Genomic DNA, 19,107 nt, shown 5'->3' with positions numbered 1-19,107 from the left:
ACGCCAGGATGCAGCCGCCCTACCTCTCGCGTGGCTTCTGCGGCGCGGGGCGTAGATAGCTGGCTAGGGTGTGCTTGTGGGCTCTTGCCATGGCCTCGCTACGCAGTGCCAGCCCCAGGCTGAGAAATTAGTTCAAAGAGAACTACATTCCTCAAGTCTGCGAGGTACTGGAGCCACTTGGCGGGGAGAGTTAGAAGAGATCAGAAGGGATCTCCCAGGAGGAAGGGCTAGTATTTGGCGGGAAGAGGGAGTGGAGGGAAGGGGGAGCGGAGTAGGAGAGGATGAAGTCAGATAGGTGGACTGGGCTGAAGGTAGAGATCCGAGAGGAGACAGAGTTGATGGTGGCTGAAAGAGGGGAGTTGGTGACATCTCCCAGGGAGAAAGAACACAGGGCCCCAGGACAGAAACCCCAAACTCCAACTTTTCAAGTTTAAACAAGAGAAGTTTGAGGACACGATCAGGAGTGAGAAAGAAATGCCTTAGAGACAGAGGAGAGAAATAAGGAGAGCGTAGCTTTATGAAGAGAGTGGCAAATAGTGTCACTTAAGATGAGGACCTGAAAGGGTGTAATGGATTTGGCAACACGCGAGCGTAGGGTTTCGATCGAGGGGTTTCAATCAAGCGATGAAGGCAGAAGATAGACAGCATAGCTAAGCAGAGGGGAAACAGACAACTTGAGAGGGAAGGTAGCCAGCCCTTTGTGAACAGAAGGACCCTGCACCCAGGATTTCTTTAAACTGGAGGAAGGACTGTCCCCACCCCCCACCATCATAACTTGAGGGAAGGAGGACAGGATAGGAGTGGGCAGGTGTAGGTTTTGGGGTAGGAAGCCAAGAAAGTTCTCCTCTGATGACTTCTTTTTTTTCCTTCAAATATTTGGTGAGAATTTTGCCTAGACTGTATGTTTGGATAAGGATGGAAGGAGCAGAGGTTAGGTTATGGGGAGAGTGAGACAGAAGTCTAGGGGAGGAAAGAGGAGAGGCAGGCTGTGTTGAGAGTCCAGCTGGGGTAGTAACTCTCCTATGCAGGTAGGATGTCAAATACATCAACTCTTTGACCAAACATTTCCACTTCTAGGGATCTACTTCAGAGATGTGCCTGTATATGTGACTGGAAGGATGTACAAGTATATTCATTATAACATTTTACACAGTGGAAATTGTAAATAACTTAAATGAATACAGGAACAGGATGTTATGTATTTAGAATAAAGTATTTCTGTGACTTCTGAGAAGAACAGCTCTCCAGGACATATTAAATGTAAAAAAAGAAAATACAAATTGCCCAACAAAATGTCTACTACAATCTAACTACCTATGTGATTTCACATATGTATGTACATATGTATATGTGTATCTATATTTAAGACAATAATACACACATAGAGCATATGCCAAACTACAGCAAATGTTTGGGGAGATAGTTTTAGAGAACTATTGTTTTCCTCTATATACACCTGTATTTTAATTTTTTATGAGCTATTTTATTTGTTTTACCTTTATATAATTATGTTTGAAAATAGTAGAGCATGGTACTCATCTTCCCAATTGTGTAATTTTTCACAAGTAGCACCCAGTAAGCCACATGTAGGTACAGAAATACAAGTTGACTTCACCCAGGATTGGAGTTTGCCAGGAATATAGAATGGAAGGGCAATGGTGAGGGCACTACATTTTTGAGAGTGCTTGGAGAGATGGGCCAAGGACTCTTAAGGATTGAGTGGGGAATGAGAATAAGAAATTATACCGAGACCTATGGGGGGTGGGATTGCTGGAGGGAAAGGGGGTACTGGTGGAGGGGAGCAAAGGGATAAGAAATTGTGACAACTGTAGCAGTGTAACAGAACCCCTGGGCTGCTCCGACTGAAACAGAACTCACGGGCTGTTTAGTTAGGGGTCCGATTGCCCGCCGCCAGAATCATAACTCTGAATACCAGAGTTTGGTGAAAAGAAAAAGAATTGTTTATTTACACATGGTTCTGCCTCCCCCTCCCAGACCTGGTCAGTCTTAGGAAAGTCAGAAACACCGTTTCCCTACTTCCTAGGCACAGTTCAGCTTTACCAGTAGCTGCCAATCACTCAGTTCTGATTGGAGAGGTCCTTTCTGTGCTGTGGTGCCCTCCAGCTCTCAATGCAGAACCGCCTGGATTCTCAGCCTCCTTGTAAACTGCCTTCTTCCTGGAAATCACATGGATCTCCTCTCCTTCTCAAAGCAGTCTGGCAAGAGCCTCTTCTTAAAGCCGCCTGGAGACCCCTGCTGCAAGCCAGATGGAGGGAGGCCACAAGAGCCAGAGAGTGAGGGCGTGAGGACCAGAGAGAGCCTGAGAGAGAGAGCCTCCTAGAGCCAGAGCCAGCCCAAAAATGTCTCCAACTCCTTCTCTCTTCCTCCCTGCCTCCTCTCTCGCCCTGCGTCCTCTCACGCAGTGGGTGTTGCAAACAGTTCTGACCATTCACAGAACCCTACATAGGCTCTGTCTGCTTCTTCCGTACCAGCCCACAGTCCAAGATCCCTCCCATCTTCCTGAGTCTTTGGAAGTGAAGGGAATCTTTGCAACAATGTATCCAGCCACTAGCTCCAGGCATGCAAGGGCATCCTGAAAGCTGCTTCCTGCTGCCTATCTCCCAGCCGAAAACACTGGGGTTTGTTTTTGGACTCCCCTGTTTCCGTAACAGCAGCATAATCAATAAAATATACTTAAAAAAATGACATGATACCAATATGTGAGTAGAAAGTGGAAGTTCCTAAGCGGTGAGTGAAGAGGGACAGAAACAGTAATTGAGTGAAAGAGCTGAAAAAGTAGGAGGTAGGCGTTAGAACGTGGAATACGTATTTGTATTTAAGATTCAGGATAGAGTCATTCTGAGTGATGACAGTCCAGGCTAGCCATGGAGCTGGTAGCAGAAGTGGGCTGAGCTGAGGGTCAGGGAACATCAGGGAAGTGATAGCCTCTCTTCACCTTGCTCTCCACTTGGCTATAACACTACAAAGCTGTAAAAGGCATCCTTGGTTTTTCTCTGAGTGTGAGCACTTCCTCACCAGCTTGCTGTATTGCTCTGCCCCCAGAGAAAGGAGGCCCTCACAAGGGCTCCCCATTGCTTAAGTCGATGTTCTTTTGAGGAGTCCTTCGTTCACCCCTGTGACCACATTGCCAGCCAGTGCAAGAAAGCAGTCTTCTGGGGCCCCACATACCCTCCTTAACCTGGTTACCTGCTTCTCCTAAGAGACTACCAGGATGAATCCCTTTGTGCCTCATATCCCCCTGTACATTTGTCCATCTGACACAGTTTGCCAGGCCTCACACTTCTAAAACCCATCTTCTGCAAGTTTTGGAATACTTAATCTTTCATCACAGATTTCCCTGTATGTTTAACCTCTTCCCTACTTCATATATCTGTTAAATAAAACCTGGTGGTTTACTTAGAATCATTTACCCACAAACCTCTTGAATAGAGGCTGATTTTAAAAATTCCTGCTTGATTCACTGGGCTTACTGAATCTGTTGATTAATTTTTCATCAGTTTTAGAAAGTTCTTGGTCATTTTCAACTATTTCTTTTACCCAATTCTTTTTCTGGGACTCCAATAACAAATCTGTTCTTTTTTTTTTTTTTTTTTTTAACTTTGTCCTACATGCTTCTTTTGTTCTGTTCTGTTTTTTTCTACTTTCTTTTTTCCCTCTGTACTCAAGTTTGAATAATTTTTATTGATTTTCTTCGAGCTCACTAAATCTGTTCTATGCTGTGTCCAGTCTGCTGTTAAATACGTCAAATAAATTCTTAATTTCAGACAGTTTGTTTTTCAGTTTTAGAATGTCTATTTGATTCTTTTTCATACTCTATACATTCCAATTAAAATTCTGCATCTTTTCATCCAGTTTGTCTATCATTTTCTGATATCTAATTAAAATTATTGTTGTTAACATAACTTTGAATTAAATTCTTCATTAGAATTTAATTGTTAGGATAGAATAAATGTTCTTTATTTAAATTACTGGTGTGATTTCTGTCTTCTGCCTGGACCTTGACTGATACAGAAGATGTAGCTGGAAAGGGAAACAAGGGAAATTTCTGGGAAGTTGGAAAATGACTGAGGTGTGGATATATCCATTGTCAAAATGATACAGCTAAGATTTGTGCATTTGAATTCATACAAATTCTACCTAAAAATTATAATTGCGAACAGGTAGGAAACTGGATGGATATGCAAATAATGTAAGAATCATATTTGGTGATAATTGCTGAAACTGGGTGATAGGAATATAGGGGTTCACTGTATGCTTTGTATATGTTTGAAGTTTTCCATAATAAAAAGTTAAAACATATTCATGTCTGGGTGTTTTTTTTCATAATGTATGTAGTTAGGGATGGGTGGAATGAGAGGTTTGATTTGGCTGTATAGTCCTTGTGTTTGCTTGCTGTACCAATTATCAATGGCTATGTAATACAACTGCAAAATTTAGTGGCTTAAAAAAACAGGAATCATTTAGTTTGCTCAATGATCTGAAATTCTAGCAAGGTCTTTCAGGAAGGACTTGTCTCTACCCCATGTGTACCACCTGGGGTAGATCAACATGGGGTAAAAATCCACTTTTAAGATGGTCCACTGACATGCTTGGCAAGTTGGTGCTGGGTGTTGACTGGGAGTTCAGCTAGGACTGTGAACCAGTAGGTTTGGTTTCAACATATGGGCCTCTTCATGGGCTGTTTGAACTTCCTCACAGTATGGTGGCTCAATTCTAAGAGCAAGTGTTCCCAGAGAGCATTTTTCTGAATTTTTCAAATTACATAGAACATATACTAGTTTTATAATCAGAAAGAAAAATGTTCATGTATTAAAGTAATGACATGCTGGCCTAAGTGTAGGAAAAATGCTTCCATTTTTGCTTTCTCATACGATAATCTAATGAACCTTATTGATGGAGAATTAGAAAGGAATAAACAAAGACAGCACAGGATAAAAGCATGGGAAACTTCTGGGAAATGGGAGTTTTTCATTGCAGCTAGCCAGGTAGCTGGCTTTGTTGCAGGCCTGTCTGGTCTCCCTGGGACCAGAGCCCTTTGCCTCTCTATTCACCCAGCTGAGGTTTCTGGACATCCTGCTTCCTCAGTGGGCCAGTCTGTCACAGGTGGCACCCTCACAAAACCCTTTCACTCTGGTTCAGCTTCCAGGTAAACTTGCCAGTGGTTAACCGCATACAGTGCATACTGGTAAAAGTGGTTTCTTTCCTCTATTTCTTTATTTTTCTTTGTTTCTTTGTTTCTCTCTTTTCCTTTTAAGCAGAATCTCAAGGTTTTAAGATAGAGAAAGTACACTGGGAGGAAGAAAGCTGTGCTTCTTCCATTTATATCTATCTTACAACATTCAAGAGCAACTCTGTTTTTATCTGTATTATATTTGGAGATTCCCATGAGTTTGGGTTTTTTAAAAAACCACTGTGATCAATCATCCTGGTTCTGTCAGGAAATAATCTCTTCCTTGATGGTTAATGTTCTCAGTGTTGGAGGAAGCTAGTCTTTTCCCTCATAGATCATCAGTATTTGGCATGGCTTTCATGCAACCTAGGTGTACTGTTTATACAAAAAGTATAAACAGCAATATAGGATGGCCTTTAAAAAAAATTTTTTTTTTGATCTTGGAGTTGAGTATTCTTTTAAACTTTAATTTTAGATTTGAAATAAATTAACTAAATGGTCAAACATGGGAATTTGGTCAATAAAATATGTTATTTTAAGAATCAGGAAAAATATATTTTAGAAATTCAAAGGTTTTTAAAAATGTCTGCATGTAGATACTCAGCACCTGCACCTAGATAGAATTGTGGGAAAACTGAGTATATTCTTATTCCTCACTCATTATATTCATCATTTCTTTCTGAAAATTCTGAGATATTTACCCCACCACTATTGAAATCACCTTCCTTGGAGATAATCATTTCAAGGGACATTGTATTTTAAAAGATATCATTGATATAGGAGCTCAAACAATGAAGCTCTGTTGGTAGAATTTCAGGCAGCAGGTCATAAAAAATATTTAGAAACCTCTGTCTTCCTCAATTTTTTTACTTGGCAGAAGTCAGCACATTGTCTACAAACAAGGCCCTCCTCACAGGGACTAAAGATGAACAAGATATTATGGTGTAGTGTCTACAAACTGATTAAGCAGCTATTCATGCAAATGTATCTGAGAGTGAAAAAGTGCTCAGCAGATTGTTAGCTCAGATTTTGGTTTTACTAGGAAAGAATAAAAGAGTTTGCAAAACTAGATCTTTCCAGCAGAGGGCATATTTAAATTATAAATCATGATTTTAAGCAAAGTTTTCTATTTTTAGAAATAATACATATTTTATGATTTTGATCCAATTTTTATGCTTTCTGTTTCTTTTATGATGAATTTTCCAATCTTTGTTTTAAAAAAATATTTATTTTTAAATAACAAACCCTATTATAGGCTTTTTTGTTTTTTTAGGAACTTAATTGCTGCAACTATTTGCCATATATGCAAGAATCAGGCATTACTGAATATATGACCAAAGGACCACTAGCTAATGTAGGAGAGAAAGAACTGGTTATAATAACTCATTTTGCTGGATCTTGGGGCTAGAAGGTTGTGGCTTCTCCTAAGGGCAGCTATATTTGCTGTTTTTCAGCCCAGCCAACCAATTCATAGATGGAGTTCTAGAGGCAAACCCATGGGATACTTAAAACAACTACCAAAAAGCATATAATTTATTATTCCTCCAATAACAATGAATTTAGGGATTAGACAGCTGGTAACTGCCTCTCTTTGGGCAAGTCATAATCCAGCAGCTATCAGAATCGATTATCTTGCTTTCACCCCATAGAGACTACCTACTCTCCCTGTCCAATCTACCTTAAAACCCCTCAAGTCCTGGCCTTGAGGACCAGCTTCCTCTCCCTGAGGTCCCTTCTGAGTGGCTGAAGCCAGTTGGCTCCTTTCAATAATCTTCAATATAGTTCGTTACAGAGTTTCTAAAATAAAAATTTAGTGCCTGCTATTTAAATGTTGACAAGAGACAGAAGCCCCTTTATTTTCAAATTTTTAACCTACTAATTTCCAGAGAAACAAATTAAGCTTTCCCCTAAAAAAACAGCATTCCAACTCCATCTCTACCACAGATGGGAATTTCAAGCATTTGTGAAATATCACTTTGGACTTGTTTTGGGGTTAGGGAGGGTAGGGAGGTAGAAGAGAATTTGTATAGTGTTTAGGAACTAAAACTTGTTCCTAAGTAAAGGGGTTTCTGTGATTCTGACATTGTATTTTTATTATTTATTTATTTAGATCTTGTATTTTTTTCCAATTCCATTTAGTCCCTTTATACCCCACCCCCCAGCAATCACCACACTGTTGTCTATTTTCCATATCCATGAGTCCTTCTTCCTTTTTGCTCAATCCCTTCACCCCCTAACCTCCCCCATCTCTCCATCTACAAGTCTGTCCCCATTTTCCTTGTTAGTTCAGTTTGTTTATTAGATTCCACATATGAGTGAAATTATATGGTATTTGTCTTTCTCTGACTGGCTTTTTTCCTTTAGCGTAATGTTCTCCAGGTCCATCCATACTGTCACAAAGGATTAAATTTTATTCTTTAGTATGGCCAAGTAGTATTACAATGTGTAAATGTCCCATAGTTTTTTATCCACTCATGGACACTTGAATTGTTTTCATATCTTGGTGATTGTAAATAATGCTGCAATGAACATAGGGGTGCTTTTGTTCTTTCAAATTAGTGTTTTGGGTTCTTTTGGATATATTCCCAGAGTGGGATTGCTGGGTCAAAAGGCAGACCCATTTTTAATTTTTTTGAGGTATCTCCATTCTGCTTTCCACAGTGACTTCACCAGTCTGCATTCCCACCAACAGTGCACTAGGGTTCCTCTTTCTCCCCATCCTCGCCAGCACTTGCTGTTTATTGATTTATTGATGATGGCCATTCTGACAGGTGTGAGATGGTATCTCATTGTGGTTTTAATTTGCATTTCTCTAATGATTAGTGATGTTGAGCATCTTTTCATATCTCTATTTGCTATCTGTATGTCCTCCTTGGAGAAGTCTAACATTACATTTTAAAAATGCATTCTCATCTAAAAAAAATGCAAACAAGGTGCAAACTATGAGGGGAGACCCAAAACAACTTGGAATTTATTTATAAAAAAGTGTGTATTTATTCTTATATGTTTAAACTTCAGTCACCTTCAGAATACTCTCCATTTGATGCAATACACCTACCAAGATGTTTGTCCACTGCTCAGTTTTTGAACTTGTTGATTTTGATGCCTTTTGGTGTTTCTGCTGTTTTTTGTTTTACTTCTTCCACACTGGCAAAATATTTTCCTTTGAAGACTTTTTCCATCCAGGGAAACAAAAGAAAAGTTGGTCAGGGCAAGATCCAGTGAATAAGGAGTGTGGAGCATGGGAATCATGCCAGTTTTGGTCAAAAACTGCAGAACCCTCAGTGCAGTATGGGCAGGTGTACTCATAAATTACCCATCATAACATGGACAAATATGTTGAAAGAGTCTTCAAAAAACTTTTACTGAAGCCAAATGTAGCCTCTCACAACTGATACAGATGGGTTCCTAGAACAGTCACATAGTGGGGGAAGCCTGTACTACAAGGGACCTGCCTTCCAGGAGATAATTCCATTTTGAGGGGGGTCCCCTCCTTGTATATGTTGATGAGTGTACTATCTATTTAAAAGAAGATTGTATTTCTGGATTTGCATATGAATAAAATATATCTAGATAGATAACATACAAAACACCCTTCAAGTTCTGAAGTAAGATACACATGCATATTTTTCCATGTGTGCATGTTATAGTAAGGGAAGAACCCTGGGCTTGTAGTTTCAAAAACCCCTGGCTCTGTGAATCACCAAGCCCTTCTCTGCTTTCACCTGTGAAATCCAGAAGCAAGACTATACCCTCTAATAGTCAAGGTCATCCTAGTGGGATCTTGAAACAAACTCAACTATGACTCTCTGAGGTGTGGTCATCTGTGAACTTTGGCTATGTGATTGATCTTGCTGGGGTGTGATTATGACTGGCCTGTTGGGTCTAGAGGAGGACCCAGTCCCAGGTCCTGATATAGAATTCTGCCATATAGAATTCTGGCTCTTAAAAAGAGCGGTTCTGTCTGCTTATTTTGTGCATTAATCCTTTACTCCAGCCAGACTGGTCTGAGCCCCAAGCCTTTGCCCTTCCACTTGGAGGTTTTCCAACTGCTAAGAGTCCACAAGTATTTGGTGATCACTTTGAGCTCTACACTCATGGAGCAGTTATTCTCTGTAATGCTGTTTGGGCCTTAGGATATTTCACTGTGTTTATCTGAGTATCTTAAAAGATGAACAAGGCTTGTCCTTGTAAGTGTCTCATGTCTACCCATAGTTCTAATGGAGAGGTACTATCTTGCTGTTTATATTTAAAACTTGTTCTATCAAGTTCTCTCTCCCAATCCTTTCCCCCCAAATGGATTTTCCCTAATATCTTCCATTAGGTTTTGTATAAAGTCAGTCTCTCTCTGTCATTACCCTGACCTCAGAATGGTGCAAGGGAATGTTTTTTATTTTATTTTCTCTTTGTCCAAGTCTTTCCCTCTAATGGCAGTGATAATTAGCAATGGATTGGTTAAAAATAGTGATGATGGCTTGCTATCATTATTGTCTATTGAGTACTTATTTTGTGCTAGACACTATTTAAAGTACTTTACATATATTAATTCATTTAATTTTCATTATAGTTATATGGAATATGCACCTTCATTATCTCATGTATAGTTAAGGAAACAGAGAAATAGAGAAGTAATTTGTCATAGAAGATTACAGATCTGGGATTTAAACTAAGTGGAGTTTACCCATTGCATTATCTTGCTCCATGAAAGGTGGGGAGCAGTAAAAAGGTGTAAAAATGTCCTGGATTAACCCACATTTGTCATCTGTACCCAGACATCTTTCAGTATATTTGAAAAATATTAGGGACCAAGATTAGGGAGGCAGAGCCAAAAGAAAGTTGAGGATTGCACAATTGTTTTATGAATTTATAAGCTTGATAAAGTCAGTCTGGATAATTAAGTCATGGCCTTTTTTTATCCTTGATTGCGTAAGTTTTTACTAAGAAAGCAAGCAATAATAAAGCCCTGATTAATGTTTCTGAGAGTCAAACATTTATCTTGTGGGAATGTTTGCATATTTCACCTCTGCTTTTGAAGACCAAGTTAATGGTTTTGTAATTTTTATTTTCAATAAGCAGAACAAAAAGTTACTAATTCACTAAGTATACTTTCTTATTGGCATGTAGTGATGCACAGTTCACACAATAATATGTAAAACCTGAGACTATTTTATTATGTCTAGTGTGAAAGTATGAACAGTGAGATTTCTTATGTAAAAAGTGAACATTTAAACTATGCTAGTTCCATATGCTTTTATTAGCATTCCTTTCAACCTGAATTGATTTCTGCAAGTTAGGTTTTCAGGAAATGATGTTTTTTGATCTCGGGAACTTGAAAATATAAAGAAATAAGCAATTTCTCACATTCATTAATCAGATTCCAACTTTCTTAAAAAGTCACCTTAAAGGTGAATTCCATGAAGGTACTAGTTCTCAGACTTTAGAGTATATGTAGGTGTAATGACCCTGAATCTAATAAAAATATAGGTTCCTAGGCCCCATCCTCAGAGAACAAATCACTCCCCAGGTGATTCTGATGCAGATGTCCTTCCTCAAGGTGCCAGAACAGGAGGGGACATGGAGTAGGGAGTACAGACACTCAGTGCTCTGGGGACCCAGGCACACAAGTGCATGAGAGCATATGACCTTTTATTAGAGCTGTTCAGGGAACTGTCTGAAGTCTGGCCTCCATGTAACAGAAGACTTCAGCTCTTTGGTATTAGAAGACTATGCAAATCCAGCTTACATCTGTGATAAGAACCTCTGATTTCCCGTGCAAGTATATTTTCTAGGTTTGGGGGAGAAGGGAGTCAGTCTGCGGAGGGCCAAGTGCTCACTGTGAGCAGTGATGGGGCTAGGTCAGGAAGCGGAGTTGGAGAGAGAGAGACTTCTAGGTCTTACTATTTTGTCATAGTCTTAAGGACTGAATTTTCAGCCTACAGGATGCACACTAAGAGGGGGACGCTATTGCAAAGCAGGAAATGTGTTGTATAGGGTTCAGTCAGGAGAAATTATCCTCTTCTTTTTGGAGAAATGCTATAAGAACAGCTGAGAGCCTCAGGATCTGCTGACACTTGGCTCATGGAGGGAAGAACTGTGCACAACTCAAGGGTGGAATTATTTTGTTTATGAGTGGGAGAGGAGTAGAAAAAAAGCCAGAAATAATAGGCTGTAAGTGAAAGAAGGGCCAAAGAAAGCCCATCACTCTGCTTCATAGTAGATAGTGAACCTAAAGGCAAAGAGAAATGTCTAAGGAGGATTCCAGGTAGTTTATGTGGGATGTGTGCTATAATTTTTTTCTCTGTCTCAAATGGGAAAATATACAAAATAATTCTGTACTCTTACCAAAGCTTCTTCTTTGGGGAGAACCTCAATATAACTGCACCTGCTTTCTGAGTTTCACAATGTGCTTTAAACAATTTCTTAGATCCAGTAAACCATTTGTTTCCCACCCATGTGAACCATGCTACAATTTTTCAAGTATATACTCTGTAGGTGTTGTGAATTGGTAAACTACAAATATATTTCAAGAAGACTTCTTGAATTCACAGATTTAAAAAATATTTTTAAAATTTTAAATTATAGTTGACATAAATATTATATTAATTCAGGTGAACAACCTCATGATTAGACATTTATATAACTTATGAAGTGATTATCCCAATAAATCTAGTACCCATCTGACGCCACATATGGTTATTACAATATTATTGACTATATTCTGTATACTGTGCTTTACATGTGGAACCTTTAAGGGGAAAGTCTGGGACTCCAGAAGCCCTCTGTCACAGTCAGCCACAATCTCAACTGGTTTTCAGAGCCAGAAGTTGTGGGACTTCCCTTTCTGCCACTGAAACCCTGGGCTGGGGGTCCTGGTGTGGGGATGGCACCCCTTACTTCTCAAGGGGAACCTCTGCAGCCAAGATACCCCTTTGATTTTTATTTATTTATTTATTTATTTATTTATTTATTTATTTATTGGTTTTTCAATTACAGTTGTGCCATTTTTCCCCCATTGCTCTCCCCCGCCCTGCCCACCCCTTCTCCCACAATCATATCCCTCCCCATTGTCCATGTCCATGAGTCATTTATACACGTTCCTTGACTAAACCCTTCCCTTACTTATCCCCCTTCTCTCCCTCCCCCCTCCCCCCTATTGACTGCTTTCCTGCTCTTTGTCCTATTTAGTTCGTTTGTTTGTGTTGTTCCTTAGTCTCCTGTATTAGGTGATATCATATGGTATTTTTCTTTCTTTGCCTGGCTTATTTCACTAAGCATAATTCTCTCTCGTTCCATCCATGTTGTCGCAAATGGCAGGAGTTCCTACTTTCTTTCTGCTGCATAGTATTCCATTATGTAAATGTACCACAGTTTTTTGATCCACTCATCTAATCGGCAGCCGTCCGTCTCGAGAGACGATGGTGTAGCTTCTTAAGAGTCTATCTGCACCGCCGAGAATGGCTGTGCAGTCCAACTCGGGAGTGACACGGTATCTGTCTCCTCCCGTGTTGAATCGACATCTTGCGATGACGCTGGAGTGTCCTCTCCAGTGAAGCTACAAAGCCTGGGCAGGGTGATATGGAGGGTCTGCTGTTGCCCATGCAGCAGAACCCCCTCTCTTCGCAGCTGAAGGGTCCAAGGGAAAGATGGAGTCAATACAGCTTGGCTTCAGGTGCGCCGCAGGAGTTGCCGGTGTTGACTACAACGTCAAACCGCCTTAGGGACTCCGGCTCCGGATTTTCTGTCGGGGTTTACTCCCTTAGCCTTTCCCCTGAAGAGGTATGCCGCAAGGCAGCGGAGGTTTTTTGGAATCAGAGTTTTCCTTCTCTGATGTGCCCTGACTGGAAGATCGAACCAGCGACACTTAGCTCGCAGGCCGACGCTCAAACCACTGAGCCAAACCAGCCAGGGACTCCACTCATCTACAGATGTGCATTTAGGCTGTTTCCAGCACTTAGCTATTGTAGAGAGTGCTGCTATGAACATAGGGGTGCATACGTTTTTTGAATTAGTGTTTTAGGATTTTTCAGGTATAATCCTAGCAGTGGGATCTCTGGTTCAAAAGGCAGTTCCATTTCTAGTTTTTTGAGGGAATTCCATACTGTTTTCCATAGTGGCTGCACCAGTCTGCATTCCCACCAACAGTGCAGTAGGGTTCCTGTTTCTCCACATCCTCGCCAGCACTTGTTGTTTGTTGATTTGTTGATGATAGCCATTCTGACAGGCGTGAGGTGGTATCTCATTGTGGTTTTTACTTGCATCTCTCTGATGGCCAATGATGTTGAGCATTTTTTCATGTGCCTATGGACCTTCTGTATGTCCTCTTCGGAGAAGTGTTTGTTCAGGTCCTTTGCCCATTTTTTAATTGGGTTGTTTGTTTTCTTGATGTTGAGTCATATAAGCTCTTTATATATTTTGGAGATCAGTCCCCTGTCTCTGATATCATTAGCAAATATGTTCTCCCATATGGTTGGTTTCCTTTTCATCTCGCTGATGTTTTCTTTTGCTGAGCAGAATCTTTTTAGTTTGATGTAGTCCCATTTGTTTATTTTTTCCTTTATTTCTCTTGCCATAGGAGATGTATCCATGAAGATATTGTTACGTGTGATATCTAAAATTTTCCTGCCTAAGTTTCATCTAGGACTTTTATGATATCACGGCTTACATTTAAGTCTTTAATCCATCTTGAGTTTATTCTCGTGTGTGGTGTAAGTTGGTGGTCTAGTTTCATTTTTTTGCATATCCCTGTCCAGTTCTCCCAGCACCACTTGTTAAAGAGGCTCTTCTCACTCCATTTTATGTTCCTTCCTCCTTTATCAAAGATTAGTTGACCATAGAGGCCTGGGTTTATTTCTGGGCTTTCAATTCTGTTCCACTGATCTATATGTCTGTTCTTATGCCAGTACCAGACTGTTTTGATCACAGTGGCATTGTAGTATTGTTTGATGTCTGGTATCGTGATTCCTCCTGTTGTGTTCTTCTGTTTCAAGATTGCTTTTGCTATTCGGGGTCTTTTTTGGTTCCATATGAATTTTTGGAGGATTTGTTCTAGGTCAGTGAAATATGTCATTGGTATTTTAATAGGGATTGCATTGAATATGTCAATTGCTTTGGGTAGTATGGCCATTTTCATGATGTTGATTCTTCCCATCCAAGAACATGGTATTTGCCTCCATTTATTTGTATCTTCCTTAATTTCTTTCTTCAATGTTGCATAATTTTCAGTGTGCAGGTCTTTTATCTCTTTGGTTAAGTTTATTCCTAGGTACTTTATTTTTCTTGTTGCTATAGTAAATGGTATTTTCTTTTTTGCTTCTGTCTCTGAGATTTTATTGTTGGTGTACAGAAATGCTTTAGATTTCTGTATATTTATTTTGTACCCTGCTATTTTGCCAAATTCACTTATTATATCAAGTAGTCTTTTAGTGGAGTTTATAGGGTTTTCTAGGTATACTATCATGTCGTCTACAAATAGTGATAGTTTTACTTCTTCTTTCCCAATTTGGATGCCTTTTATTTCTTTGTCTTGTCTGATTCCTGTGGCTAGGACTTCCAACACTATGTTGAATAGAAGTGGGGAGAGTGGACAGCCTTGTCTAGTTCCTGATTTCAGGGGGAATGTTTTCAGTTTTTGTCCATTGATTATGATGTTGGCTTCAGGCTTCTCATATATAGCCTTAATGATGTTAAGGTATTCTCCCTCTATTCCCATTTTGCTGAGTGTTTTCAACATAAATGGGTGTTGTACTTTATCAAATGCTTTTTCTGCATCTATTGATATGATCATGTGATTTTTGTCTTTCATTTTGTTTAGGTGATGTATTATATTTATTGATTTGCGAATATTAAACCATCCTTGCATCCCTGGAATGAATCCCACTTGATCATGGTGTATGATCTTTTTGATGTATTGTTGGATCCTGTTTGCCAAAGTTTTATTGAGGATTTTAGCATCTATGTTCATCAGTGATATTGGCGTGTAGTTTTCTTTCTTTGCTGTGTCCTGACCTGGTTTTGGGATTAGGGTAATACTGGCTTCATAGAAAGAGTTTGGGATTTTTCCCTCTTCTTGGATTTTCTGGAATAGTTTTAGGAGGGTAGGAGTTAGTTCTTCCCTAAATGTTTTGTAAAATTAGCCTATGAAGCCATCCGGTCCAGGGCTTTTGTGTGCAGGGAGATTTTGGATTACTGTTTCAATTTCCTTCTTTGTTATTGGTCTGTTGAGACTTTCTACTTCTTCTTGATTCAGTTTTGGAAGGTTATATGTTTCTAGAAATCTGTCCATTTCTACTAAGTTGTCAAATTTCTTGCCATATAGTTGTTTGTAGTAATTTCTTATAATTGTTTGTATTTCTGATGTATCAGTCGTGATTTCTCCTCTTTCACTTCTGATTTTGTTTATTTGGGTCTTCTCTCTTTTTTTCTTAATGAGCCTGGCTAGAGGCTTGTCAATTTTGTTTATTTTTTCAAAGAACCAGCTCCTAGTTTTGTTGATTTTTTGGATTGTTTGTTTCGTTTCTATGTTGTTTAATTCTGCTTTGATCTTGATGATTTTCTTTCTTCTTTTTGCCCTAGGCTTTGTTTGTTGTTGCTGTTCTAGTTCTTGTAGCTTTATGGTTAGGTTTTTTACTTGAGATTCTTCTAGCCTTTTCAGATATGCCTGTATTGCTATGAACTTCCCCCTTAGGACTGCTTTTGCTGTGTCCCATAGGTTTTGGGCTGTTGTGTGTTCATTGTCATTAGTTTCTAGAAATTTCTTGATTTCCTCTTTGATGTCATTGTTAACCCATTCGTTATTTAAGAGCGTGTTATTCATTCTCCATGAGTTTGGGTGTCTTTGATTTTTTTTCCCTGAGGTTGATTTTTAGTTTCAAGGCATTGTGGTCTGAAAAGATGCTTGATATGATTTCAATTTTCTTGAATTTGTTGAGGCTTGTTTTGTGTCCTATTATGTGCTCTATCTTTGAAAATGTCCCATGTGCCTTTGAAAAGAATTTATATTTTGCTTCTTTGGGGTGAAAAGTTCTATATATATCAGTTAAGTCCATGTGGTTTAGTGTGTTGTTCAATGCCCGTATATCCTTGGTGTTTCTTTGCTTGGATGATCTGTCTATTGTTGATAATGGAGTGTTGAAGTCCCCTACTATGAGTGTGTTGTTGTTAATATCCTTCTTGTGGTCTTCTAGTATTTGCTTTATGTATTTGGGTGCTCCTATGTTGGGTGCATATATGTTTATCAGTGTTATATCTTCTTGATGAATCGTTCCTTTAAGCATTATGAAATGTCCTTTGTCTCTTTTTATTGCCCTTGCTTTGAACTCCGTTTTGTCTGATATGAGGACCGCTACCCCAGCTTTTTTTTCATGTCTGTTTGCTTAGAATATTTTTTTATATCCCTTTACTTTCAGTCAGTGTAAATCTTTTGGTTTGAGGTGTGTTTCTTGTAGACAGCAAATATGTGGGTCCTGTTTTCTTATCCATTCCATTACCCTATGTCTTTTAATTGAGGCATTTAATCCATTTACATTTAAGGTCATTATTGACATGTATTCATTCATTTCCCTTTGTACCTCTGTTCCTCTACTCTTTTTTTTTTTTCCTTCTTCTTCTTTTTTCTTAGAACATTCCCTTTAGCATCTCTTGCAATGCTGGTTTTGTGGAGATGTATTCTTTTAGTCTTCTTTTGTCTGAGAAACTCCTTATTTCACCTTCCATTTTGAATGTGAGCCTTGCTGGATAGAGTATTCTTGGTTGTAGGCCTTTGTTTTTCATTGCTTGAAATACCTTTGACCATTCCCTTCTGGCTTGTAGTGTTTCTGTTGAGAAATCGGTCGATAGCGTTACCGGAGCTCCCTTGTATGTTATTTGCTGTTTTTCTCTTGCTGCTTTCAGGATCCTCTCTTTGTCTTTGAATGTTGCCAATTTAATTATGATGTGACTTGGAGTGGGTTTTTTGGGTTTACTCTTCATTGGGACTCTCTGTGCTTCCTAAACTTGCATAACTTTTTCTCTCATCAGCTTGGGAAAATTTTCTGTCACTATTTCTGCTATCAGTTTTTCTATTCCTTGTTCTTCTGATTCCTCTTTAATTTCAATGTTTCTGATATTGTTTTTCCTTATGCTATCCTGTAATTCCCTTACCTCTTCTTTGTACTTTTTCAATCTTTTTTCATTTTGCTGTATCGTCTGGGAATTTTTTTCTGCATTATCTTCTAACTCACTAATCCGATCCTCTGCTTCGTTTAGTCTGCTTTTGATGGATTCTACTGTGTTTTTCAGTTCAGAGATTGAATTCTTCATTTCTTCCTGATTCTTGTTAATAGTTTCTTTGTCTTTTGTTATGCTGATGTAGTTCTCTGCAAGTTCCCTGTAATTTTCTTGGAGCTGTTGGTAACTTTCTTGGAGGTTTTCATAGTTGTTTTTGAGGTTGTCAAGTATATTGAGCTTCTTTACCACCATTGTTTTGAATTCCATGTCTGACATTTGGGTTATGTCTATTCCATCTACCTCTCTTTCTGGGGATTTCTCTTTTCTTTTCATTGAGAGGTTGTTTCTGCGTCTTACCATGTTGGATTCTTCCTGTTTGTTTTTGTTTTTTGGATTTGTCTGCTTTGACTTCCCACCTTTGTGGTATGAGATTCTTTATAGGAGATCTGGAGGTTTCAGTGGTGCAGTCTCTTTGATCTCCTGAGCCTGATGTTCTTGGTGTACCCTTTATGTCATTTGTTTATGCTGTCTGGTTATATTTCAGATGCTCTTTGGTAGGATTTTTCTTCTGGCTAGTTGATCGAGAGTCACTCTATCCACTTTGTCTTGAGTTCTTTTGTGGAGATGCTGTTAAATCATAAACACACAGCCCAGGCAGGAGACCCACACCCTCAAAAATATCCCCCACCCTCTATCTTTCTATTGTCAGCCAAGGAGCCAGTATTAATATAAATGTAGACAGATTAGAGCTTTTATACTATAGGAAGAATAGATCAGAGTTGTTTTTAGGGAGGAATATATAATTTTTGAGAGAGAGGATGATAGATTAATAATAGTTGAGACTATGCAAGACAGTAGGTAATATTTACATTGTATGTTAATAACAGTAGAAGAAAAGGAGGGAAGAATGCATAATATAGTAAGAAAGTAGGATTGTATAGTATGGATTTATATAGTAGTTATATTCTATTTATTTAGAGTGAAAGGGAGGCTAAACTAGACCCACAAACAAATAAACAACAGTTAAAGAGGAAGGATGAGAAGGAGAGATTGTATGAAACAAATTAGATATAGTTGTTTTTTTTCCCCCCCTTAGGAAAGAAAAAATAAAAGTAAGAATTATAATTAAAATTAAATTTAGAATTAAAAATAAGAAATGAAAAAAAATTAAAGTAAAATAAAATACAAATATAAAAACTAAGATAGAAATAGAAATTTTAAAAGTATATAAAAGGAATGTTTTTACTCAGTTCAGCCTTTGTGTGTTGTCTTCTTTTGCAGCATCCACAGCTGGTCTAATGAGGTGGGTCAGAGGTTCCTGTTCCTTGCAGCAGCAGTGTGTGCCTGCGGTGGCCGGCACAGCGCATTCATTTGGCGCCTGTTGGAGCCAGCCGAGGTGCTTTTGCGCTCACACCCCTGTGCGCGCAAGGCGGCCCGAGAGCTTACCTCAGGCCTGCCGAGCTGCATTCTGGGAGTTGGTTTCTCGCCTCTTAGGGCAGGGCCCCTGACACTTGTGCACAGTGGAAGTGAGCATTTGGGTTGCAGCTGGCCGAGGTGCTTTTGCGTGAGCACCCATACGCGTGCAAGGCGACCCGAGCGCTAGTCTCAGGCCTGCTGAGCCGCGCTCCCGGAGTTGGTCTCTCGCCTCTTAGGGCGGAGCCCCGGACACTTGTGTACAGTGAAAGTGAGCATCTGTGAGTCGCTGCTGCCCA

At 39.3% G+C, this 19,107-nt stretch overlaps 1 protein-coding gene across 1 annotated transcript in view; it reads left to right on the top strand.

The window, feature by feature from the left end:
* Window positions 1-42: 42 nt before the first annotated feature.
* FBXL13 (F-box and leucine rich repeat protein 13) overlaps window positions 43-19,107 on the top strand; it is a 311,775-nt gene continuing 292,710 nt past the window's right edge. The window contains 1 exon segment of the mRNA XM_090286732.1: window positions 43-164. Within this exon segment, the coding sequence (XP_090142858.1) occupies window positions 90-164 (75 nt within the window). The 5' untranslated portion in view covers window positions 43-89.

Source organism: Furipterus horrens, unplaced genomic scaffold (assembly GCF_987537825.1).
Source record: "Furipterus horrens unplaced genomic scaffold, mFurHor1.1.pri manual_scaffold_9, whole genome shotgun sequence".
In the NCBI taxonomy this organism is placed as follows: Eukaryota; Metazoa; Chordata; class Mammalia; order Chiroptera; family Furipteridae; genus Furipterus; species Furipterus horrens.
This window is presented reverse-complemented; position numbering and strand designations above follow the sequence as displayed.